Consider the following 26,872-nt stretch of genomic DNA (forward strand, 5'->3'; position numbering starts at 1 on the left):
ATACCTTTGTATTTAACCACTGCCCTGTTTATGTGTTTGTACATAACCTTGTATGTGTGCTGAAAACTTTTTACCATCCATTTCATATATGTTATAAACATATTGCATAGACAGCCATTTAAAAGGTACAAATAAAAACTGCATAAAAAGTGGTTTTCAAAATATAAACAATCATTCCCTTCATGGGAGAAAACATGCCATCCCTGAATAGGTTTACCATTCAAGTGACCCTTCTTATCCCTATGCATCATCTTCCCTCAGCTTTCCTAACAACAAATATAACTAAAAGCATCAAATTCTCATTGCTTGTGTGCTATCAAACTTCAACTATTGAACTGTATAATTTTATTTTACATTTGTTTACCAGGAAAGTCCAGCTGGACATATGTCCTTTTTCAGTGGAGGCCCAGGGAGAAAAGCTTCAAGTCATAAGTAACATGGTAGGTACATCATGTCAATAAAAAACAGTAAGACACATTACCACTGTACATATAATACACACAGAGAATTTGTAGTTACATACAAAGTACTGAAATTTAAACAGTGACCATATTTAAAAATGCAAAAACACGTAATTTGGCAGTTGAAGTAATAAACGTAACTCAGCAAGAGAGACTGAGAATTCAGCTCTTCGCTTAGAATTAAGAAGAGGGTTAGAAGGTGAGTTAATAAACAGAGTGGTACAGGGAAGTGGTTTATCCTGGAGCATTGCAGGGACAGAGCCAGGAGCTTGCAAGGTAGGTTTTTAGTAGCTTTTTAAATTATGTTGTTGAGGAAGTGGTCGTGAGTTTGGTAGGGTGCTCCGAAGTTTAGAAGTGTGGTTGGAGAAAAGGGATTCGCCAGCTGAGTTCTTTGCTTTAGTAACTTGTAGGAGAAGTTTATTGTTAGAGCGGAGGGATCTTGAAGCACAGTAAGGCTTAATGATGTCTTTGAGGGCTGATGTGTTTTCAGGGTGGTGGAAAATTTTGTGGGCTAAGGTTAGTTGATTAAAGTGAAGAAGCTGAGGGAGTTCAAGCCAACTGAACTGTTTAAGGGATAAACAATGATGTGACTTGTAGGATGTGTTGGTGGCAAATTTGGAGATTTTATTATAAAAGGCTTCCAATTTGGCAAGGTCTGTTTTACGGAGGTTGGTTAAGATTGGGGATGCATATAGGAGTGTTGATAGAAGGTGGGTCCTGGCAATAGTGACTTTTGTACTGCTAGTTAGAAATGACTTGTTTCTATATAGGAAGCCAAGTTTCTTGTGCACTTTTTTGATGGTGTGATCTATATAAATATCAAATTTCAGGTTATTGTCGATTATAATCCCTAGCAGTTTGAAATGGGCAGTTGGTGTGATCATAATTTTGTTTTTAGAGTAGATGTTGAAGGTTGAGGGAGGGGGATACTCCTAGAGGGGCTGAAGAGCAGAAGATTTGATTTACTGGGATTTAGTATAGGTTGGGAGATGGTTAGCAAGGATTTTACAGATGTGAAGGAGTTTTGGGTAATGGTTTGAAGGTTGCTGAGGGAGGAGCCTGAGCAGATCAAGGTGGAGTCATCAGCGTATTGAATCATGGTGGCATGGGGAGTAGAAGAGTGGATCTGGTTGGTAAAGAGAGAGAGAATGGGAGGTGTCCAAGGATGGAGCCCTTGAGGGACCCCTAAGGTGACTGGGAGGAGGTGTGAGAGGGATTGCTGCCAATGGACTGCTGTTGATGGTCTGCAAGGTAGCTCAAACCATGTAACAGCAGTGTCACTGACATTAAGGGAGGAAAGGACAATCATGAGTTCACTGTGGTTGACCATGTCAAAGGCCTTTGATAGGTTAAGGAATATGGCTGATACAAACTGGGAATTGTTTTTGTGTTGGTTAACTTTATTTGTAAAGGACAATAGGGCTGTTGTGGTACTATGTGCAGGTTGAAAACCATGATGTGTATGGGATAGGAGGTTGTGAGAGAGGAGGTATTCCATGAGTTGGGAATGTACTGTTCTCTCAAAGATTTTAGATATGGGTGAAAGAATGGCAATGGGGAGGTAGTTAGTAAGTTCATAAGAGCTACCGCCTTTGTGAAGAGGCAGAATGTGAGAGATTTTCCAGATAGTGGGAACATATGCTTCTGTTATTGATCTCTTTATGAGTATAGCTACTGGGTAGGAGATAGCATCTGCTGTGATTTGTAGGTATTCTGGAGGTAGATTATCAGCAGCTAAAGTGATAGGATTTAGTTTTTTTTAGTAGTTTTTTGGTGTAATGGATGGGTACTGGGTTTAGCTTGAATTGACTGGTGGTGTTATGTGGGGGTATGTTACGGTTTGGCTCAGGGGGGGTCGGCTTGGACTTAGACTGGTTGCTATCTAGAGTTTGAATGGATTTCTGTAAAGAAAGTATTGAATTTGGCAGCCACATTTTCATGGATGTTGGCTGTTTTTGGAGTGGGATTAGTAGGTTCGCCTGGTTGTAATAGGTTGTTGACTGTGGCCCAGAACTTCTGTGGGTTCTTCTGATGTTTGGTTTGGATGTTGAGGTAGTAGTTGGTTTTGTCAGCTTTAATTTGTTTTTTGGTTTTGTTTCGAAGTTCAAGGAAATGTTGTTTGGCAGCACTGGTTTTGTTCTTACGGAACTGTATCCAGGCTTTATCTCTGGCATTCAGTAGGGATCCGATTTCTTTGGTTAACCAGGGTGCGTAATTGGACTTGACTATAATGTTTCTAGCTGGTGCATGGGTGTTGAGAATGTCAAGGAAGGTGTTGTTGAAGGACATTACTGCCTGATCCAAGGGTTGTTTGAGATGTTCCCAGTAACAGTTTTTTTAAGGCAGAGATAAAATTATCGGGATTGAAATTCTTTTTGTACGGAAGGTAGTTTTATGTATTGGATTGTTGCAGTCTCTGAGGAGAAAACTTGGGTTGTGGTCACTCAGGTTGTCAAGGAGGCAGCCTGAGTGGGATGATAGGTGGGATGAGTTAAGAAAAATCCAATCTAGTATGGAGTTACGCTTAGAGGTTTTATTTGTCTGGGTGGGAGCTGTGATGATTTGAGCAAATCCGTTGAGGTTAATGTGTGTTGCTGGAGTTGGAAAGGAGCAGAGTAGCCAATCAATATTGAAGTCCCCCATGAGGATTGTCTCTTGGGGGAGGAATTTGGAACACCACTGTAGTATGTTTTCAAGTGAGGCAAAGTTGTTGCCTGGTAGGATGTATCCACCTATAATATTGAGTTGTTAGATGGAATTGATGGTTAATTTAGCTACAATTACTTTGGCATTTGCAATATCTGGGATAGTAATGTCTAGGAGGTCAAGTGAGAGGTGATCTTTATATAAGATAGCTGCACCTACCCTTTTTTTGTTTAATCTATCTTTACACAAGATATTGTAGCCTGAGGGTGTGATTTCATTACTGTTTATATTTGGTTTCAGCCATATTTCTGTTAAAGTAACTATATCGGGTGAATAGTGGGACAGTAGTGTGTGTAGGCTGTGAGTTTTGTTAGCTATGCTCCTTACATTTATGTTGAGCAGGAGGAGAGATGATTTATTTCTTTGGTGGATTTGAGCAAGGTTGATTTGTGATGGGTTGGGTTGTGGGTCTTGGGTGGAGGTGGGACCAGGATTGGGATGGATGTCTCCTGCTAAACTTAATTGTTTGGTTATGTGTTGAAGGAGTTTGGAGAGCTTGTATAGGAGCTTAGTGAATCTAAGGGAGGTTGGTGATTTAGTTAGCAGTGGGAGGAATTTGAAGGAGCAACAGTCTTTGTTAGAGGTGTGGAAAAGAGCTAGGGCTATTAGAAATTGTTGAGAATTATGTGGTGTTTGATATGAGGCGGTATGCAAGGGTGGAGGTATGGTGTGATGAAGAGGAGTTTCAAATGAGGATAGGCTGTATAACAGGAGTAGTAGAAAAGTGGAGGCAAAAAGGAGCAGAGTTAGTTTTAAAGCCATCATAGTGGGGAGGGTTTGATATAAGTACTTGTTAGTGGATTTAGTATGTAAGAATGGTGCTATAACAGATGATAATGTGAGGGAGGGGGAGTGTAGATGATGCAATTAGGAGGTATGACAATATTCAATTAAACACTATTATAGAGATTGTTATATGATATTACTGTCCGTAGTTAAATAAAATAGTGTAACCAGCTTTAAATACATTATTCTAGTATACAGATCTTATATTTTATCTCACTGTATTATTTAATGTTCTTCAACCAACATCTGTTTTCAGTGTAACAATATCTATTGCATTGTGTCAACATTTTACTTAGACAACACTTTATCAATGCATGATCACCACTGTGTGTGTGTGTGTGTGTGTATGTATGTATATATATATATATATATATATATATATATATATATATATATATATATATATATATATATATATATCTATAGACATCCTTTTCCCATATGTATTTCTAAGTAACCATTTTATTTTTAGTTTTTTTTATGCCAGATTTAATATACAACTAAGATGACTGTTAGTATTTGCTGCAAACCCTATGTGTACACAGTCCAAGCATGTTCATATTTCCTATTGTTAAGACAACAGAGCATTATGAAACTTCATTTGTTTCAACATCCAGTCAGGTTAATGAAAACATTGTTATTGTTGTTATAAACTGTAGATTTTAACATATAACATTTTGTCTTCTAATGTAATCTCTATGTATAAAATAAACACTTTTATATAGTACATTCATCTATTGAGTTGAATTCTTTACATCTTCAGATTTAGGTCTGTTTTTATTCATATTATAGGCTTTCATAATGTTCTTATTTAATAGATAAGTTATATGCAATTTTTTGATATTTTATACTTTGGATAGTATCAGCAATTAATATGAATTTATTAAGGCTTCATCTGATTTATGTAATCTCTTACTTGTACCTTATTTTTCTCTATGAAGCACAAGAGAAACCGAAGGATTTCATAAATAATATCTGAACTGCTTTTAGTATATTAAACATATCAGCATTTCGATATGTCTTGTTTAACAACTGAACTTAATCCATTAATCTTCAAAGTTAATGACTAACTGTGAACTGACATCAGACTTGTTCATATTTATCCCCTATGACTGTCTTTTCTTATTTACCAGTCTTAAGTATGCTGATTCTTATAATGCTTTCATGACATTTATATCCTACCATACCAGTACTTTATTACATAATGTTCAGCTTCTTAGTGAATACATTGGCGTAGATATATATTTATTTATTGGTTTCTTAGTTGTTAAATTATTTTTGTTGTTATAAGCAGTCATACTTTGTTTTACAGTTGTGTGTCCTAGTACGCACACACATGAGTTTGCATTAACTGTTTACATAAATTGCTTCTATCCTATTCATGATGTCCTTTCTTTTCTTTGCATATATTATAGAACTTTTGTGGTAATTTCTCTTAGTTCCTTTTAGAATTATTGAATCTATGCTATGTATATGTACATACTCAATAATGCTTTGAATCACTTGTATTTTGGTGAAAATATGTACTTGTCACTCTAAGGGTCTTTTGGTTTAAGTTAAGCTCCATACTGCTTTGCTTCAAGTGCTAGTCACTCTCTGTAATCAAGTACTTTCATTTTTGGCTGTTTATGAATATGCAAATTATCTAATGGACTCTTAACAGCTTTTTTCTTTTTTTACTGTAATACCGCGAGATGGATTAAAAACATATTCTACTAGCTCGTGGCTTTGGTGGTAAAGCAGAGAACTGTAAGTGAAGCTTTTAGATTTCTAGAATAGGCCATGAGCTTAGAGAGCAGTTTTTTAACTTTCCATTAGATAATTTGCATATTCATAAACAGTCAAAAATGAAAGTACTTGATTACTTTTAATTCATTTAAAACTACTACCAGCACCCACTGCACCACAGAAAAGTGCCCCAAACCACATTTTTAATATTAATACCACTCTTTTAACTATTAGCACATAGTTTACAAAGGAACAAATCATAAATATTTGTTTTTTTAAAGTTAAATCATTTTATATTTCCTAGACCATTTACACTAAAGTCAAAAGCAGTATAGCATTGTGTTATCAAACTATTAAAGCCTGAAAGCATGTATGGTAATTTCATATGTTACGTCATGGCACGTTAGTACTACTTGTTCTAGATATTAAAGCAGTTCTTTGATATTTGTCTTAGTTTATGTTTAACATTGCATTAGCATAAATAATAAATAGAAGTTATGTTCTTACCATAACGTTCCATGTTAGTTGTCTTCTTCTCGCCTTCTTCTTGCTGGATGGGTTCGGAGCCGATCTCGGCTCCGACTCGGCCACTCTAAAGCTCGAGAGTTGGTTCCACTGGCTCGAGGCTCCCCTTATATCCCACAATGCTAGGCGAGAGTTACCTCAGATCTCGTTTGTAAGCTAACCCCAGCTTATAATAGTAACAGAATAACTATAAACAGAGTCCACCTCTAACAACAGGGAGAAAGAAGGGTGACCTACATCCTGATTCAGGAAATATGCAAAGCAGCATATGCCTAAGTAAAGAGGTGGTAGAAAGAGAGGTCACAATCACAACTCCTCTAGGTCTGTCCAGGCCAGGGGGAAGGAGGGTGGACGAAGAAGAAGCGAGAAGAAGACAACTAACATGGAACATTATGGTAAGAACATAACTTCTATATGTTAAGTTGTCTATCTCGCCTTCATTCTTGCTGGATGGGACCACGTCCCTAGCACCTTGTCCCGGGTGGCCTAACGGAACAGACTCCTGAGAACAGTGGAACCAAAGTTAGCTCTATGCCTAGAAGCTAAATCCAACTTATAATGAGAAATGAAAGTGTGAGGAGTAGCCCAAGTAGCCGCTGCACAAATGGTGTCAATAGGCAGTCTGTCTTGGAAGGCTATGGAAGTAGCCAAAGCTCTGGTGGAATGGGCCTTAGGTTTGTTAGGCAGCTTTTGGTGTCTAATTTCATAAACAAGGGAAATCAGAGATGTTAGCCATCTAGATAATGATACCTTTGAAACTGAAAGTCCCTTCCTGCCTTCTGCATAGGAGACAAACAGCTGGTCAGATTTTCTGAATTGTTTTGTTCTATCCAAATAGTACCTTAACTGACGATGAACATCTAGCCAGTGTAATTTTTGTTCAGACCTATTGGAATATTCTGGAAAAAACACAGGGAGGTCAATGCTTTGATTTAGATTAGACGTCGAGGCTACCTTAGGCAAAAAGGACGGGTTGGTTCGTAAGGATACCCTGTCCTTATGGAACAACAGATAAGGAGGTCGACAGCTGAGTGCATGAAGTTCCGAAACTCTTCTAGCTGAAGTAATAGCTACCAGAAAGAGAGTTTTCCATGATAGCAATTTTAAAGAACAGGAGGCTGCAGGTTCGAAAGGGGAAAGAATTAAAGGATTTCTTATAGGAGGTCTGAGTACAAAAACTCCTTTCAAAAAGGCTTTGCAAAGCTTGTGGGACATTATGGCAGACTCTGAAATACCCACATGAAAGTTAGAAATAGCTGCCAATTGAACTTTAAGAGTAGAAGGAGATGAACCTGCATGGAAGAGTTCAGCTAGAAAATCAAGGACCATTTGGATGGAAGCAGTGAAAGGATCTATGTCCCTTCCTTGAGCCCAATATGTGAAGCGTTTCCACTTACTCAAATATATCTTTCGAGTGGAAGATTTATGGGAAGCTATCAAAATATCTCGAACAGAGTGAGATAATTGAGGAAGCCTGGCTAAGGTTGGAACTGGAGGAACCAAGCAGTGAGGTTCAGAGAGGGAAGGGAGCGATGAAACTGACCCGACTGATGGATCAAAAGATCTGGAGCTAGGTCCAGATGCCAAGGTCGCTCCAACAGGAAATGATGTAGAAAGGGGAACCAAACCTGTCGAGGCCAATAACAAGCAATGAGGATCAACGAGGCCTTCTGAGCGATAGCTTTCTGTATCACTTGAGAGATTAGTGGGAAGGGAGGAAATGCATACAGAAGTCCCCGGGGCCAAACTTGGACTAGTGCGTCTCTGCTGGGCTGGCCTGGTAAAGGGAATAGTGTGAAATAATCTCTGCACTTGCTGTTTTGGGGAGTAGCAAAAAGGTCGCAGCAAGGCTGACCCCACTTGAGAAAAATTTCTCTCACAACAGAGTTTTTCAGAGACCACTCGTGAGGCATGAGGATAGCTCTGCTCAACTTGTCCGCGATTTGATTGGACTTCCCGGGGATGTGCGTTGCTATCAGAAAACACTGAGAAGAAATCACCCATTGCCACAGTCTGAGTGCTTCTCGACACAGGGGGTAGGACCTGGTTCCGCCTTGTTTGTTGATATACCACACTACAGACATGTTGTCTGTCTGGATTGCAATCGTTCCCAAAGGAAGAGAGTCTTGAAGGGCTTGCAACGCTAAAAGCACTGCTCTCATCTCCAGAACATTTATGTGCAAGTGGCATTCGTCTGGTTGCCATGTGCCCTGGACAGTCCTGCCCTGATAATGCCCCCCCACCCGATCAGGGAGGCGTCCGTTGTCAGAGTAGCAACCGGAGGGGAAAGAACAAAGGGTCTTCCCAATAAGAGCTGAGGGGAAGACATCCACCACAGGAGATGATTTCTGCATGTCTGCGTAATCATAATGGTGTGGGACATCGGAAGTTGCTGGAATGACCATTGTGTAAAGAGCATCCATTGAAGGATTCTCATGTGGAATCTGGCTAATGGAAGCAGAGGTATGGCAGCCGCCATAATTCCCAACACTTTCAGAACTAACCTGGCTTTGATTCTGTTGTTGCTGAAGAGGAATGAGACCAGTTTGTGTATGTCTGCTATTCTCTGATCTGTTAGTCTCGCAGACATGTCGACTGTGTCTATATTTGCGCCTATGAAGGTAATAGTACGACAAGGCGACAAAACAGACTTTTCGCAATTTATTGAAATGCCTAACTTTTGACAAATGCGAAGGGTGTAATCCCTGGCCATTAGAAGAAGATGCTTGGTGGGAGCTGTGAGGAGCCAGTCGTCCAAATATGGAAACACCTGGAATCCTTGTCGTCTCAGGTGAGAAGCTACCACTGCCATGCATTTGGTAAACACCGGGGCAGTGGTGAGACCAAAGGGCAGGGCCCTGAATTGAAAATGACTGGTTCCCAGCCTGAAGCGGAGGAATCTTCTGGAGCGTCTGTTCATTTTTATGTGATAGTACGCATCCTGAAGGTCTATAGAGCACATCCAGTTTCCTTTTCCCAATAGGGGAAGGATGGACTGCAGCGTGACCATCCGAAATCTTGTTTTCTTGACTGATCTGTTCAAGATACTGAGATCCAAAATTGGTCTCCAGTCCCCTGTTTTCTTTGGAACTAAAAAGAACCTTGAGTAGATTCCGGATCCTTGCTGGTCTGCTGGAACTGGCTGAATTGCTCTTTTCGCCAGCAGCTTTGAAATTTCCAAAGCCGCTAGATCCCTTTGAGCGGGTGGAACATCTGGAAGGGATTTTTTTGATTGGTTTGGAGTGCGAAGAAAGGGAATGGAATAGCCTTCGGAAATGATGGACTGTACCCATTTGTCTTGAGTCAGGGATAGCCAGGCTTCTGGGTACAGTGACAATCTTCCCCCGACTGCCTCCGAAGATGGGCAGTCGGGCAACACCTCAGGGATGCTGAAAGGGCTTATCAGAGAAGGCTTCTCGATTGCCCTGGTTCTGCGGACCCCCCTGCCTCTAGGGCGACGTCTACCATTGTTATTCCCGCCTCTGCCTCTGGCGGGGAACCGACTCTGTGCGTCAGGCGAAGACCCTTGAGATTGTTTGCGGAACCACATTTTTCCACTTTTCTGACCCTTGGGGTAAGGCCTAGAAGGAGTAGAAAAACGGACTCCGACGGCAGAAAGAGTCTTGCCATCAGTCTCGCACCTAGTCAAGGTTTCTTTCACTTGAGGACCAAAGAGAGATGATCCATCGAATGGGGAATTAGTGAAAGACGTTTTAAAGGGTCCGCAGTTGCATAGCCGCATCCAGGCATGCCTACGTAAGGCCACACCTGTCCCTGCGGCCCTGCTCGCTCCATCAGCCGCATAAGAGAGGAGGCATGGAGGAGTTGGCTATGGAGTTCAGGGTAGCCAGCTGAGTGTTCATCTTATCTTGAAAACCCGCAGCCGTAGGATCCTTCAACATGTCACTCGCTTTGATCAAGTCCCTTTGAAGACATGTAAAATGGCATAGGTAGTTCAGCGACGCATTGCAAATGTCGCTGACGAGAACATCCGCTTCCCGTACCTGTCCATGGACCTAGATTCCTTGTTAGGTGGATGGACAGGCACTGAAGGATCAGCTAGTTCCTTCTTAGTGGCAGCAGCAACCACCATAGCATCCACAGAAACTCCTTTTGTCAAAAACTGTTTATCTGCTGGTGCTGTTATGAATTTTGAGGGTCTCCTGGGAGTGGGGTCCACCGAGTCAGGAGCCGTCCATGCCTTTTTTGCTACCACCTGCATGAGGGGGTCAAAGGGGGGAGACACCCAGGAGGTGGAAGGACGAGAGCTAAACGCCTCAAGGTACACAGATTCATCCTCCGAAGGGTTGAGGGCTGGCCAATTTCCCCTCTGCTTAAGGATCTCCAGAATGTCTGCAAAGGAGACATCTTCAGAAGGGGAACGGGGGGAACCCTCGGAATCCTCTAAATCTGTGTCAGAGGTGACGGACTCAGGTGAGTCTATGTGTTTCCTCTTACACTTTCTCTTCCGAGGGGGCTCTTCTGCCAAAACAGGAGAGGCCTCGGAAGAGGATGAGATCCCCGCGGGGGATTCCTGAGGAGCTGGCTCTCTGCGGTCCGGGATGAGTGAGTGAGTCGACTTGACCTGAGGCACCGAAGAGGGGGGGGCGGACTGTGGGGTAGAACCAGGTTCTAACACACTCCGCATGACCTCGAACGCACCCCTGTCAGGCAGAGCCAGAGGTCCCCGCTCCAAAAAGCTAAAAACCTCCCTCGGCACCGACAGTGATGGCTCCGAGGCCGATGTCGGAGCTGAACTTACCAGCGCCGAAGCACCGAGTGGGAGAGCGGGGTCGGACAATGGTCTGATGCCACTCACCCCCTCGGAGCCGACAATGGAAGTCCGGCGCCGAGATTCTTCCAAGGAAGAAATCGGAGCAGACGATGGAGCCGAAGACAATTGTATCGGCTCTGACGCTACCACAGTCTCGGTTCTGAAACGACCCGGCTCCGAGCTCAACGGAGTCGGAGGAGGAACATATTGATGGACAGGGGCAGGCATCGACTGATGAGTCGGGCTCTGAAGCATCTGGGCCAGTGCCTCGGACTTAAGAAGTCGACTCACTACCCTCTGAAGGTCATGATCCGACAGCCTCGATGACCTAGAGGAATGAGACTTATGGCTCCGTTCAGACAGCAGAGGAGATGCTGGAGCCGAATGAACGGAGCCAAGGGATGGTGACCTAGATCTCTTCCTAGATGTCGGCTCCGAAGGTCTGGTCGGAGCCAACAAGGGAATTTCTAATACCTCGGCTCCAGCCGGAGCCGAGGGAACCACAGAAACTGTAGACTCATCGGCTCCAGCCGGAGCCGATGTAGACTGAGGTTTAGTAGCCTTAGGTCTCGGCTCAGTGGCTGGAGCCGAGGACCTAGAAGCCTTGGAGGGCTTCCCAGAGACAGAAAGGGAATCCTCAGGCTTGAGTAAACCTCTTAGGATCAATTTGTTCTTTCTTTCCTGCAGGACCCTGGGACTGAAGCTGTGGCATACAGCACAGGAGTCCTGCAGGTGCAAAGGCCCCAGGCAGTAGACACAAGAAGTGTGACCGTCTGTCAGAGACATTTTCTGACAGCACGCATCACACTTCTTGAAGCCTGAGACCTTTGTGTCTTTAGACATCTTAGAAAGAAAGTGTAATCACACACACCCAGTCAAAAACACTGATTACACCCTATCTTATTTTTACACTCAAAAATTAAAACAACTATCAAGGTTTTAAGTTAAGAGAAACAACACACACACACTACTAGGGAATGGAAGAAGAAGGCCAGAAGGCCCGAGAGAAGAACTTATAAGTTCTTGTGGGGAAGAAACGGGATTTTAAAGAAAAAAGTGAGAGAATTCCACTAAACTAAGGGAAACAAGAGTTAGAATTAAAAATAAAGGGGTTTAAGTACACTAACTTTACTGAAAGTTTACTTACCAAGAAGCCGGTAGAAAACCAACACCTCGATCGCTGTAGCGGCAAACGAGATCTGAGGTAACTCTCGCCTAGCATTGTGGGATATAAGGGGAGCCTTGAGCCGGTGGAACCAACTCTCGAGCTTTAGAGTGGCCGAGTCGGAGCCGAGGTCGGCTCCGAACCCATCCAGCAAGAATGAAGGCGAGATAGACAACTTAACATAAGGCATTTACCTTGTCAATGAGATGGTTTCCAGACAGTATACGTCACCCAGTTCATTGTTATATTCCATGGTGGTTTTGTTGTAACATCTGGATCTAACTAACTAGTTAAACATTTGAAGGAGTACTTCTACTCTAATATTTGTTTAAACATCTTTAGATTTTTGTCTTTGTCGGTCAGCTTTCTTCTTCTTCTTGTCATTTGTTTTAAATTCATTTTTCTCAGCATGGCATTTCAAACCAAAAGAACTCCAATCCATTTCTTCTATCTTGTCTACGACTTTATTAGCTGACAGATGAGTCACTGCTGTTTCTATTGAGTGAAATATTTGAGCCATCACTGAAAGATATTTTAATTCTTGCTGGAAAAAGCAGATGTACTTTGAGTTGCCTTTTTTTTTTTTTTTTTTAAGTTTTTTTTATTAGTGGTAAACACTGTTCTTTTGGCCATCACCCTAGATGAATAATTATTATCAAACCGGATTATGTCCTCTCAATCTGATCATGGAATTAGACCAAGCAGTTTTTAATATAAATTCTTAATCTTGAGATGAAAAGAGTTTGACTATGACTGACCTGGGACTGTTGTTTTGTTTGATGCTGAGACTGGCTTTAAGGATCTGTGAGCTATATCAATCTCATAGGAGAGAGCCTCTGGAAGCTTTACAATGTCTGGAAGCCATGTATTAAGAAATTTCACCATATTACTAACCCCAAGTTATTTCTGCTATTCCATAAATCCAGAGATTGTTGCGTCTGGATCTACTTTCTAGATCTTTAATTTTGTCCATTACTGAAATATTTTGTATATTTAGTGTGTCAGTATGTTTTTCATAGTCAGAAATTCTGTTTTCTACATCAGTTAATGTTTCTTCCTTATTTTCTATCTCAAGTTCTGTTGCTCTGTCAGTCCCTGTAGTTGTTGGATTTGCTTTTTACTATTCTCTTCAAAAGTATCCAGTTTCTTGCTCATTTTTTCAAATTTCAGTGACAAGTCCTGCATTGTTGTTAATAACGATTGTAAATCCTTCTTTGTTTAGTCAGACATTATATTTTTTTGTGAAGCTCATCTTTTCTCTGTCCTGATTCTTTCTCTTCAGGTTTTTGACAGGAATATTTGTAGAAAATGCCATTTTTTTATGTAGACTTATTATACCATTAGTTGTGATATGTCAGCAAAGTTAAACTGTCCATGATCAATATTATTTAATTTTCCTGTCAGAAATAGATTTTAAGGACAGAGCTGAAAAAAGATGTTGCCACTCAGTTCACATGCTGCCCCCCCCCCCCCAACAACTCATACTTAAGAATAAATGTTCTTGTACAGCATGTTCTGCAGAAATAGCAGATATACTTCAAGTGTTCTGGTATTGCCCTTACACAAAATTTACTATGGATAAAATCACAGAACAAACATATTCTACTAGATGACCCTGCAGACAACTGGACTTGGAATCTGACTATCTACATATTTTACTCTAAGCCACTAACCAATCCTTATCTATATTCCTAACTTTATTTTCCCTTTTAAAATATTATATTTCCTTAAACTGGCAAGATTTAAAGCAGATTTCCTGGAAACAATTCTCAAAAGTTGATGATCAACAGATGAAAATCTACGGATTGAATGTTTTTTCCAATAAGGTTAACACTTGTAAATTAGAGTGCTGCAAAATATTAAAAATCCTCTGGTAAATATTTTTTATAAGCTTAAAACTATCAGCGCTGTATCTATTGCATTTTAACAATGACATTTTAATGATTTTCTTCTCTTGGATGTTTACAAACAAAAATCAAATTTTCCCGACTTTCAATAAAAAAAAAGTTATGTACTTACCATAACGTTCCATGTTTGTAGTTAATCTCGCCTACATTCTTGCTGGATGGGTTCGGAGACGATATTCAGCTCCGACTTGGCCGATACTAATGCTCGAGAGCTTTTACTTTCTCGAGGCTAATCCCTATTCCATGGTGCCTCACGGCAATTCCCCAGATATTGTTTGCAAGAAAGCAATAAGCACTTAACAGGTATGAGTTATCAGAAATTGTATATATACAGACAAAAAAATTATGTAATATTATCCATGACAGGTGGACAACTATAACCAGGTCAGACAGCACCAGTATAGTCTACCAGATCCTCCAGAAACAGGAAGGGGGTAGGAGGGAGGGACACAAGAATGTAGGCGAGATGGACTACAAACATGGAACATTATGGTAAGCACATAACTTTTTTATGCTATGTAGTCCTATCTCGCCGTAATTCTTGCTGGATGGGATAGTGCCTCTAGCACCTTTATCCCGGGTGGCTCAAGCGAAGAGACTCTTCAGCACAGTGGACCCAAAGGATGACCTGTCCCGGGAGGCCAAATCCAATTTGTAATGAGTGCAAAGGTATGTGGCCTTGCCCAAGTAGCTGCTGCACAAATAGTATCAATTGGGAGCCTAGATCTAAAGGCACATGAAGTAGATACTGCCTTAGTAGAATGGCCTTTTATTTTATTAGGTAATTGTTTGCCAGCAGTTTGATAAGCAAAGGAAATGCAATCTGAAAGCCATTTTGAAAGAGTAAGCTTGGAAACAGGCAAACCTTTATTCTTGTCAGAAAAGGAAACAAATAATTGATCTGATTTTCTAAATTATTTAGTCCTGTGTAAGTAAAATCTAAGAATTCTGTGAATGTCTAATTGGTGTAGTCTGTACTCAGATTTATTAGAGTGGTTTGGAAAAAAACACTGGTAGCTCAATAGTAGTGTTCAGATTATGCTCTAAGCATACCTTGGGAAGAAAGGAAGGGTTTGTCCTGAGTGAGACTCTATCCTTGTGGAAAATAATGTAAGGAGGTTGAATAGTAAGGGCTTGCAGTTCTGAGACTCTCCTAGCAGATGTTATTGCTACTAAGAATAGTGTTTTCCAAGATAACAATTTCAGATCTGATGAAGAAGAGGGCTCAAAGAGTGCAAACATTAATGATGTGAGAACTAAGTTTAAGTCCCAGGATTCGATAGTTGTTTGATCGGAGGCCTGAGAAGGAGAACTCCCTTCAAAAAAGTTTTGCACAAGGAGTGTGACATGATGGGATTTCCCATGAAGCCAAAATGGAAATAAGAAATGGTAGCTAACTGAACTCTGACTGTAGCAGTTGCAGCTCCTTCATGAAAAATTGACGCAAGGAAGGATAAAATAGATTCTATAGGAGCTATATAGGGATCCATTTGCTGGAGTATAACTTCTGAGTGAAAGGCTTATGGGATGAGATCACAATGTGTTTGACAGAAGGGGAGAGGGGGATGCACCTGGCTATTCGTGGAACTGGAGCAGCCATGCTGTCAACTTGAGGGTGTGGATGGTGGGATGGAACTGCCCCAATTGATGAATCAGGAGTCTGGAGATGGTTCCGGAATCCACAGTTCCTCCAAAAGGTAGGGCCACAGGAAGGAAAACCATACTTGTCGAGGCCAGTAAGGAGCAATGAGGATCAAAGTGCTCCCCAACTGCTTTGCTTTCTGAATTACCTTTGGGATGAGAGGAAAAGGTGGGAGGGCATAAAGAAGTCCCGGGGGCCAACTGTGGACTACAGCATCCCTGGGTGACATCCCCGGATGGGAAATTAGGGCAAAGTAGCTGCTGCATTTGGTGTTCAGGTGAGTGGCAAATAGGTTGCAGCAAGGCCAGCACCATCTGTGAAAGATCTCTTTCGCAATTTCTGCATTCAGGGACCACTCATGAGGCATCAGAATTGCTCGGCTGAGTTTGCCTGCTATCACATTGGATTTCCCCTGGAATGTGTGTTGCTAACAGAAAACATTGTGTCCATTGCCCATTTCCAAACTCTTAAGGCCTCTCGGCAAAGCGGGTAAGATTTGGTTCCCCCTTGCTTGTTTATGTACCACACGACAGACATGTCTGACTGGATCACAACTGTCCCGGTGGGACGGGAGCTGTGAAGTGCTTGCAATGCATATAGCACCACTCTCATCTCCAGAACATTGATGTGCAAGTGGTTCTCGTGGTTCTGCCAAGTACCTTGGACTGTCATTCCCAGATAATGCCCCCCCACCATATCTGAGAAGCATCCGTGGTCAAAACTGCTTTCTCTTGGGAAGGAACAAGTGGACGACCTAGGAGAAGTTGTTCGGTGTGCAACCACCATGTTAGATCCTTCTTGCAGGTGTTTGTTATGAAAATCTGATGAGACAATGGAAGATATTGCATCGACCATTGGGCAAATAGCAGCCACTGAAGTATTTTCATGTGTAGATGGGCTACAGGAACTAATAGGATGGAGGAAGCCATGGTCCCTAGGACTTGAAGGACTACCCTGGCCTGAAATTTTTGACTGTTTAGCAAGGATATCACTTGATTACGTAGAGACTCTATTCTTTCTGGTGTTAGTCTTGCCGACATGGTGGTTGTGTTCATTTCTGAGCCTAAGAATACACAATGTGCTACAAAGGAGATAAGGCTGATTTTTTTAGGTTGACTATGATGCCTAAACTGGTGCACAAGGATAGAGTCTCATCCCTGGTTCTGATGAGTTGATGCTTGGTGGTTGCAATGAGGAGCCAATCATCTAGGTACAGAAACACCTGGAATCCTTGACATCTCAGGTAAGCCGTTACCACTGCCATGCATTTGGTGAACACTCTGGGGGCTATAGTGAGACCAAAGGGCAGTGTTCAGAAGCGGAAGTGTCTCCTGGAGTGCCTGCCCATTTTGATGTGGTAGTACGCATCCTGAAGATCTATTGAGAACATCCAATTGTCTTTCCCGATAAAAGGGAATATCGACTGCAGAGTAATCATTCGGAACTTCGATTTCTTTACGGGCTTGTTGAGTCTGCTGAGATCTAGAACTGATCTCCAGTCCCCTGTTTTTTTGGAACTAAAAAGAATCGAGAGTAAGTTCCGGATCCTATTTGCTCTGTGGGACTTCTTAGATGACTCTTTTTTTGCAGCAACGAGATGACCTCTGATGTTGCATGGTCTAGTTGAATGGGTGGTACGTCTGAAGAGACCAGTTTGTTGGGGGTTCGGAAACAAAGGGAATCAGATAACCTCTGGATATTATGGTGTGTACCCAACGATCTTGCGAGATGTTTAGCCAGGCGCTTGGGTAAAGTGATAGATGACCCCCGACTAACTCCAGAGACGGACAGTTGGGCAACCCCTCAGGGGCGATGGAAGGGACGATCAGAGAAGGTTTCTCTATCTCCCTGATGTTGCGGACCTCCTCTGCCGCGAGGGCAGCTTCTTCCATTATATCCTCCCCCTCTCCCTCTAGGGGAGGGTTGACATTGTGCCTGAGGGAAACCTTTTTGGGATTTACGGAACCACATTTTCCTCCCTGTATTACCCTTGGGATAGGGTCTAGACAGGAGGGAGAAACGGACTCCGATGGCAGATAAGGTTTTCCCTTCCTGCTTACACCTGGTCAAAGTCTCTTTCACCTGGGGTCCAAAAAGAGATGAACCATCAAAGGGGACGTTAGTGAAGGAAGACTTAAAGGATTCTGTGATATTACAAAGACGCATCCAAGAATGTCTCCTGAGGGATATTCCTGCTGCAGCTGCCGTACTCACTCCGTCTGCCACATACGATATCAGCCTCATGGAGGAGTTGGCTATTGATGTAAGGGTGGAGAGCTGTGCAGAAACCTTATCTATGGATCCCGGAGCTACTGAACCCTGGAGGGTATCTTCCCAACTCCTCCAGGAGATCCCTCTGAAGACGAGTAAAATGGGTAAAGTAATTCAGTGATCTTAGAGTAAATGCCACTGAAAAGAAGATGCTCTTCCCATACCTATCCATCATCCTAGACTCCTTGTTAGGAGGATGGATATTAGAAGATGTTTTGGATAACTCCTTCTTGGTGGCTGCTGCTACCACCATAGCATCAACGGGAACTCCTTTGGTAAGAAAAGTCTTATCTTCACGTGCTGTCGTGAATTTATTTGGCCTCCTCAGGATGGGCTCCACTGAGTCTGGGGAGGTCCAGGCTTTCACGATATGACCTCTAAGAGTTGGTCATAAGGTAGTGTCACCCAGGAGGTGGAAGGTCGGGAACCAAAGGCCTCAAGATACACTGATTCAGCCTCAGTTGGTTTAGAGGTCTTCCAGTCATCCCTCTGCCTAAGGATTTCTAGGATGTCAGAAAAGGAGACATCCTCACAGGTGGATCTAGGGGACTCTTCTGATTCTTCTAAATCAGTGTCAGACATGCTCCCTCTTACACAGTTTCTTCTGAGGGAGCTCTCCAGTGGGATAATCTGTGGAGGTCTCGGAAGAGGGGACACCTCCAATGGGGACTGCTTGGGTCTCTTCTTCCCTACGCTGTGGGGGGGCAGGGGTGGAAGAGGTTGCTGCCTGCTGCTGGTGGGACACAGGTTCCAAAGGTATGGCTTTTGCAGAAGATAAAGCCTTCTCTATAGCTTTGAAAGCCTCCTCCCCCCGCTCCGAAGAAGACCTCCACTCCGAAGAGACAGATGGTCGGCTGTGAGCAAGGGGGAATGGCTCCGAAGCAGATGTGGGAGCCGAGCCGAGGCACCGAGGGAAGGTCAGTTCTGAAGAAAACCCAGGGTGACTGTCCCCCTCAGAGTCGACTCGAGAGCATCGGCTCCTAGATCCCTCGGCTTCAGACTGAGCCACCAAGGATAGAGTAACCGGTTCTGAGTAAGAGAGGAGGATCCCTGGGACAGATAGATCCAAGACTGAAGAAACTGAAGTGATGGGCTCTGTGAGCAAAGCAGTTGGAGAAGGAGCAGTGGTTTGTAAAGGTGTCAACTCCAAGACCTTTGGGTCCTGAGGGGCCAATTTTTTTGCCAGAGCTGGATCTGAAAGCAACCCCTTCACCATCCTCTCAATGAACTCATCTGAGAGTGTCCTGGAGGATCTGATGGAGACAGAAGGAGATCTCCTCCTCTCCAAAATAGGAGTTCTCAAGGTAGGTAGCACAGTATCAATATCCGGTAAATGTCTCGGTACCGAAGGTTGCCTTGGCACCGAGGAGACCGACAGTACCGATGTGGAAGAAGCTGAATCAGAGCCAGAACTCCTTGGCTTAAACGCTTTGGTCTTTTTTTGATGGCGCCGAAGCTGGGGCCAAAGATTTTCATTTTGAAGACTTAGGAGCTGCCTGACCGAGTTCCAGCTGTTCCTGGAAGGAGCTGGTCATAAGACCGCTATCAATAAGTTTTTGTTTCCTCTCATTTAAGACCCTAGTACTAAATGCATGGGAAAAGGTACAGGGCTCTTGCAAATGAGATTCACCTCAACAGTACACGCAACTGGTGTGACTGTCTGTCAAAGACATTTTTTTGTGAGCAGCTATCACACTTTTTAAACCCCTAAGGGTGATGGTCCTTATGCTCTCTATCCTTTTCTCCTTTTCTTTAGACATTCTGACTGAAAACTATACTCTAGCTAGAGAAGGCAACAACAATAACTAACTACTAAGGTAACAACAAGATAGTGAAAGATAGAAAGGAGTTACATAAACTTTTTTTAATTTATTTATTGTTTGTTTATAAGACACACACTCAGGGAGGAAAGGCCCTCTAATTTAAACGGGCGCCACGACCCTCTAACTTAAATGGGCCGTACAATCCTAAGGGGAAAAAAAGGGGGTCAGAAACTCTCAAAACAGTTACACAAAGAGATGAACAGTAATAAAGACTGATATAATAAGAAAGGTTGAGAAAAAGGACTAGATTTAATAAAAAAAACTGTTACTTCGCCAATGAGCTAGTAAGACACAACCTCGAAGCTTTGGCGGTAAATGACATCTGGGGAATTGTCGTGAGGCACCATGGGATAGGGGTTAGCCTCAAGCCAGTACAAGCAGAGTCGGAGCCAAATATCGTATCCGAACCCATCCAGCAAGAATTACGGCGAGAAAGGACTACATAACATTGAAAGTTATGTACTTAATAATGTTAGATCCATGCTGTCTGATTTTTATCCACTTCAAATCTATAGGTCGTCCACCTACTCAAAACTACTGAGAGCTCTATGCACATCTGAAATGTTTGAGTGACAAATGAGATCTGAGGTACAGTCTAGGGAATTATGGTAGGAGAGGAGTCAGAGCTCTGGATCTGATAAACTTCAAGATGGGGGCCGAGGTCAGATCCCATCTGATCCAACAATCCAGAGGTTTGAATGGACGAAAATAGACAATTGTGGATTCATCAATTCAATTATACAATTTATTCTTTTGTATACTATTTAAGGACAGATTATTCAAATATACCTTAAGCTTACTTTTCGTATTACTTATAAATAATTATAAATTATGTTTAGTTCTTTATTCATGGTTTCTAGGATTGTTTGTATACATTAGTGTTTGTTAAATCTTGTAATGAATCACAAGTTGTTACACCAGGTATTTACCATATTTGTTATTTTATATGATGGTTAAATGAAAAATAAAAACAAAAATTATTATAATGAATTCTGGAACATGACAATGGAAACAGATTAAGACCTGGTTCTGAATGTGACCCAGGTGACTTGGAATTCATTACTAACCCCACTGGAGGAGCTGGGCAGGGTGGGGAAAGAATGAATGTGTGTGGCCTGTTCACATCTTCCAGGGGTGAGGGCAAGGTTTATGTGCACTCAGTGGCACATAGGGAGGTGCAATCTTCTTCGTGGAAACCACCTCTTGTTCTGCAGGGGGTGGGTCAGAGCTGCTTGCAGGTAACACTCTCTGCCCAAGCAAGGGAAATTCTCTGCAGACAGGTCACTACACATCCCCTCTTCAGACCCTCGCATAGTGCATGGATGCAAGGGCTGGGAGAAGAACAAAAAAAATGTGAAGTACCCATGATGGCTACCGGGATGATGACCCATCTTGGTCGCCTCTCAGTCAAAGAAGGGAACAAATTGGGCTGACAGACCAGGAGAGGTTCTCATAGTCAGCAGTTTGCCAGTGGACAGGAGCTTCAGTCCTTAGATCCATTCCACTTATCATAATAATCTGATGGCCAGATGATGGGGGTCTCATGATTCATATCACTTACACCAAGCAGACAAATATAAACCATGCATATAACTGAATCACTAAATAACTCACTGAGTGAAGCTTTGCCTCAGGAATCTGTAGAAATTAGACATTGTTGCACTGAGCTATGGACTTACACCATCTACACTCAAGAACAGGCTTCACACCAAATACCCATTGACCAAGGGTTTTTAGTTTAGCATTCCCAAGTCCCTTTCCCCCTTCCATTAGAGTTCAGTACCTTCCAGTGCTCTCTCCCCCATGGTAACTGTTCACTACATAAATTATAATATTCACACACAGATAATTCGCTACAGATTTTTGACTTAGCCAAAACATATTACTGTCACCACTCCAGATTTGCTAACTGGAGAACTCCAGTTACTACTGATAAGAAGTTAGTGAGTAATGTATAGCAAAACAGTCTGGCCAATCAAAATCAAACAGCAGCAACCAGTCACACTTCACAGTAAGAACCCCTTTATGAATTACTAAATAAGTAGATAAATAAGCTGGCAACATGATTTAAAGGTGAATAAATAAAACATATCTGACTTAAAAAATAAAGAAGAAATTGGAAATTACATTTGGAAGTCAACTAAAGAGATAAATGTATAACTGCACAGCAAAAAAAAAAAAAAGAAAAAACTTATCATTTGAGTAGGCAGGACACTTAAAAGAAAAATCTGTCTAATCAGCTAATTATTCCTAGGTAAAGCTAACTTGAAGAGTTATTGGGACCTATCAACACAACCTACATTTTAGCACAAAACTGGCAGACAAACAAATGCAGAACAACTCACAAAATTACAGTAGCAAGTAAGCAAGCCCATACTCAGCTAAGTCCTGGGCAGCACTGTAAATTGTAAAATGACTGTTGCCAGTTCAACAGCCTGAAGAGAGGGGATCATTCCATCTGACCCTTAGAAAGATATGTTTGATGGGTCCACATTGGGAGGCATTCCATTAAAACCATTCTTTCAAAGTATTCTCCTTTTAATGACATGAGGTAATGTCTTAGGGAAACCAGTTCTGCCTCATTTTGTTTAATGAGTTTGTTTTCCTCCTTCAGGCTAACAATCCCCACACAGAAACAAAAGATAAAAGTTAATTACAGATTTAGAGTGTGTAGCTACCAATCAGTATAGCCCCCCCCCCCCCGAGAAACTCACAAGGTATTTTGTGTTTTTGCATTTATTTCCCACAGATAAGAGCAGCAAAACAGTTATACTTTCTTTCATGCATTTTTACCTATCAAATATAAATGTTACACAGACATTTCTTATATATTACAGAGAAAACAAGCACTAGTCTTATACATTGCTTTAATCACAAATACGCAGTTCATATTCTATAAGGCCTGCTATATCTGAATGAAAAATGACATTTTATTAGGTTTATATGCAGGTCACAGTTATTACAGGTCTGACAAAAAAAAACAAAAAACAAAAAAAAAAACGACAGATTTCTTTAGTCATCACAATGTAAATAAAGCCAATAGAGCACTGCCTTTGTTCTCTTCATTGGGAGAAGAAAACTTTGGTGATAGAAACTCGAGAGGTCTGGAATGGGCTTGCAAATCCCTGGGCTGTATCCCGTTATTACCTATAGAAAGATTTTTGTCAGACAGTTTGCTCAATGCATATAAACAGTCCAGCACTGTGAAAACAAAAACAATGACTTTTCAAATAAAGGTCCTGAAAAAATGTTAAATGTGATTAAAAAGTCCAACCAATCAAACCTTTTGTATATGAAATAACAAATGTTTTATGTGAATGGCAGGACACTGTGAATGCTGTATCCAAAACATGCTTTGCTATTTACATAGTTAAAATAAAGAAGTTATATACTCACCATAACGTTCCATCTGAGTAGTTATACTTCATTTTCTGCAAACTGTGGGTATTCGGATCCGAGCTGGCAACATGTTATCAAGCATCTGCTCCAAGCTCCTCCCCTTACCCATAATCCCTCACCTCTCCTACCTTCCCTCAGATCAAGTTTGCCACTAACCAAACTATTAGTAACTCAATAACGTTAACCTAGAACAGGTTCGGGTGAAGGAGCGAGGGACAGTTGCAGAAAATGAAGTATAACTACTCAGATGGAACGTTATGGTGAGTACATAACTTCTTTATCCGAAGTAGTGAACTTCATTTATCTGCAAGCTGTGGGACAGAGTCCCCAGCTACCAAAACCCTTGGAAGGCCCTCATGGAAGGATATTCCTGAGCACTGCAGAGACAAAGGATGCTCTCCCGCAAGAGATCAAATCCAACTTATAATGAGAGATGAATGTATGTGACCTTGCCCAGGTCACTGCTACACAGACATCATCCAGAGAAACCCTAGACCAAAAAGCAGCAGAAGTTGCCATAGATCTGGCGGAATGGGATTTAATAGGACCAGGTGGGGATAGGCCTTTATCCCTATAGACTTGCAGTATACATTGTGTAATCCACCTGGCTAAGGAGACCTTGGAAGTGGCCTAGCCCAAAAAGGGTCTAGAAAAGGGCATGAATAATTGGTCAGACTTACGAAATTGCTTAGTCCTGTGTAGATAGAAATGAAGCTGTCTATGAGCATCTAGCAAGTGCAGCTTATATTCACCCTTGTTCTGGAAATTTGGAAAGAACACAGGCAGATTAATCATCTGGTTAATGTTAAATTCAGAAGCCACTTTCGGTAAGAAAGAAGGGTTCGTGCGAAGCAAAACCCTGTCTTTATGAAAAATCAAGTAGTGGGGCACGGCAGACAAAGCTTAGATCTCAGAAACCCTTTTTGCCGAAGTAATGGCCACTAAAAAGGCTGTCTTCCAGGACAGAAATTTTAAGTCTACTGACGCTGCTGGTTCAAAAGGGGGTGCCACCAATGCCTGTAGAACTAGAGTAAGGTCCCAAGGGGGGACGGAATTCTTAACCAGGGGACGCAAGAGAAAAGTACCTTTTAGAAAGGTCATGCACAATCTCAAGGAGGCCAGAGCATTCAAATTTTTGCCAATATGAAAATTAGATATGGCTACCAGTTGTACTTTCACTGTGGAGGAACTAGCCCCTTGTTGAAAAATATATGACTAAAACTCCAGGACTGCAGGAACCGGGGCAGTAAATGGATCTATGTTTCTCTGAGAAGCCCAAATAGAGAAGCACTTCCATTTGCTGTGATAAACCTTCCTAGTGGAAGCTTTGAGGGATGCCACCAGAATACTCTTTACCGAAGAAGATAAACTGGGAGTCCTAGCGATCAGGGGAACTGGAGCAACCAAGCTGTCAGCTTGAGGCTATCTAGGTTGGGCAGACTGATGCCCGAGGGATGGGATATGAGATCCGGGCAGGGATCTAGAATCCGTGGAGAAGTTAGAGCATGAAACCAGAGGAAGGGGAACCACACTTTACGAGGCCAGAACAGGGCAATGAGGATCACTTTGCACCCCAGTCGGTATGCTTTCTGAAGACACTTCGGAATTAGAGGTAGCGGGGGATAGGCATACAGTAACCCGGGATGCCAAGCATGGACTAGAGCATCTCTGGGGGAGTCCCCTGGGGAGGGGATTAGAGTGAAGAACTCGCTGCACTTCGTGTTGGAAGGAGATGTGAAGAGATTGCAGCAAGGGTGACCCCACGCTAGGAAGATCTCCTCTGCTACTGACTGTTTCAGAGACCACTCGTATGGCATTAGAATAGCCCGACTCAATCTGTCCGCTAAAATGTTGGAGCCTCCCGGGATGTGCTTTGCAATCAGAAACTGACGGGTGGAAATCGCCCACTCCCACAATCTCATGGCCTCGCGGCAAAGAGGGTAAGATCTGGTCCCTCCTTGTTTGTTGATGCACCAGACAACAGACATGTTGCCTGACTGAATTGCAATCGTCCCCCGGGGGAGAACAGTGTGAAAGGCTTGAAATGCTAAAAGCACTGCCCTCATCTCCAGAACATTGATATGCAATCTGGTCTCAGTTTGGGACCACGTGCCTTGGACTGCTCTTCCCAAAAAGTGCCCCCCCCCCACCCAAGCTGGGAGGTGTCCGTGTTCACTGTGGCTTGGGCTGGGGATGTTAAGAATGGGCGATCTGCAAAGATTTCTGGCGAGTGGAGCCACCAAAGAAGAGAAGTCTTGCAGGCTTTGCTGATCCATATAGGGTAGTCCATGATGAGGTCTAACCAGGACCACTGAACTGCCAAGGTCCACTAAAGCACCCTCATGTGAAGGCACGCACATGGTAGAATTGAAATTCCTGCTGCTATGGCGCATAGGGCACGAAGAATGTCACTCGCCATTGGTGTCCTGGGGCCGAGGATCACTGACACATGGGCCCGTAGGTTCTGGATCCTGTCCTGAGTGAGAAAAACTTGTAATAGTAGAATGTCCAACTATGCCCCTATGAATTCTAAGGTCTGTGTCGGATTTAGGCGGGACTTGGAGATGTTGATGGTGATCCCTAGATTGACTGCAAGATGCATGAAGGAGTCTCTGGCCATGCAAAACAGATGCTTGGTGATAGCAGCGAGGAGCCAATCGTCTAGGTAAGGAAGCACCTGAATTCCCTGAAGCCTCAGGTGAGCTGCTACTACTGCCATAACCTTGGTAAACACCCTGGGGGCTGCGGTGAGACCAAAGGGTAGGGCTCTGAACTGGAAATGATTGGCTCCCAGCCAGAAGCGAAGAAATCTCCTGGAGCTTCTGCAAATCTTGATGTGGTAGTAAGCGTCCTGGAGGTCTATCGAGCACATCCAGTCACATCCTCAGAGATAAGGTAGGATGGACTGTAAGGTAACCATCCGGAACTTCTGTTTGGCTACTGACAGGTTCAGGGTAGACAGGTCCAATATGGGTCTGAGGTCCCCCGTCTATTTTGGCACTAAAAAGAACCTGGAGTAAATGCCTAATCTGGACTGATCTGGGGGACCGAGTCGATGGCCCGATTGTAAAGTAGCTGTGAAATTTCATGCACTGCGGCCTCCTTTTGAGCGGGTGGGACATCCAGGAGGCACTTTGATCGTATAGGTGGGGCGATGAATGGAATGGAGTATCCTCTGGATATTACTTGGAGCACCCAATGGCCTGTCGTGATGGACTCCCAAGCTGTTAGGTGCAATGACAATCTTCCCCCGACTGTCTCCAGAGTAGGGCAGTCGGGCAACCCCTCAGGGTTGCTGTGCGGGTTGGTCCGAGAAGGTCTCCCTCGACCCAAAGTTCCTCAGACCCCCTCTGCCTCTGGTGCGGCATCTGTCTTATCCCCCTCTGCCTCTAGAGGATGAGTTATCCTGAGTGTCGAGGAAAGACTGAGATTTTCAGAACCACATCTTCTTCTGCCCTCTCTGATTCCTAGAAAAGGGTCTTTGAGGGCTAGAGAAGTGGACTCCTACTGCAGACAGAGTCTTTCTGTCCTTCTCGCTCTGGACTAAGGTGTCACGAACTGTCTTCCCAAAAAGGGAGGAACCATCAAAGGGAGCATTTGTGAAAGACACCTTGAAGGGATCTGCGAATTGACAGAGTATGAGCCAGGTATGCCGCCTTATAGCTACACCAGTCCCAGCTGCCCT

General features: G+C 42.9%; 1 protein-coding gene across 1 annotated transcript in view; it reads right to left on the reverse strand.

Moving 5' to 3' along the window:
* CCDC30 (coiled-coil domain containing 30) overlaps positions 1-26,872 on the reverse strand; it is a 2,524,512-nt gene that overhangs the window by 1,198,145 nt on the left and 1,299,495 nt on the right. Inside the window, exon 13 of the mRNA XM_044060442.1 lies at positions 22,804-22,935. Within this exon, the coding sequence (XP_043916377.1) occupies positions 22,804-22,935 (132 nt within the window). The remainder of the gene's footprint in view (positions 1-22,803; positions 22,936-26,872) is intronic.

Source organism: Protopterus annectens, chromosome 2.part0, assembly GCF_019279795.1.
Source record: "Protopterus annectens isolate FY-2018-M chromosome 2.part0, PAN1.0, whole genome shotgun sequence".
Taxonomy (NCBI): domain Eukaryota; kingdom Metazoa; phylum Chordata; order Ceratodontiformes; family Protopteridae; genus Protopterus; species Protopterus annectens.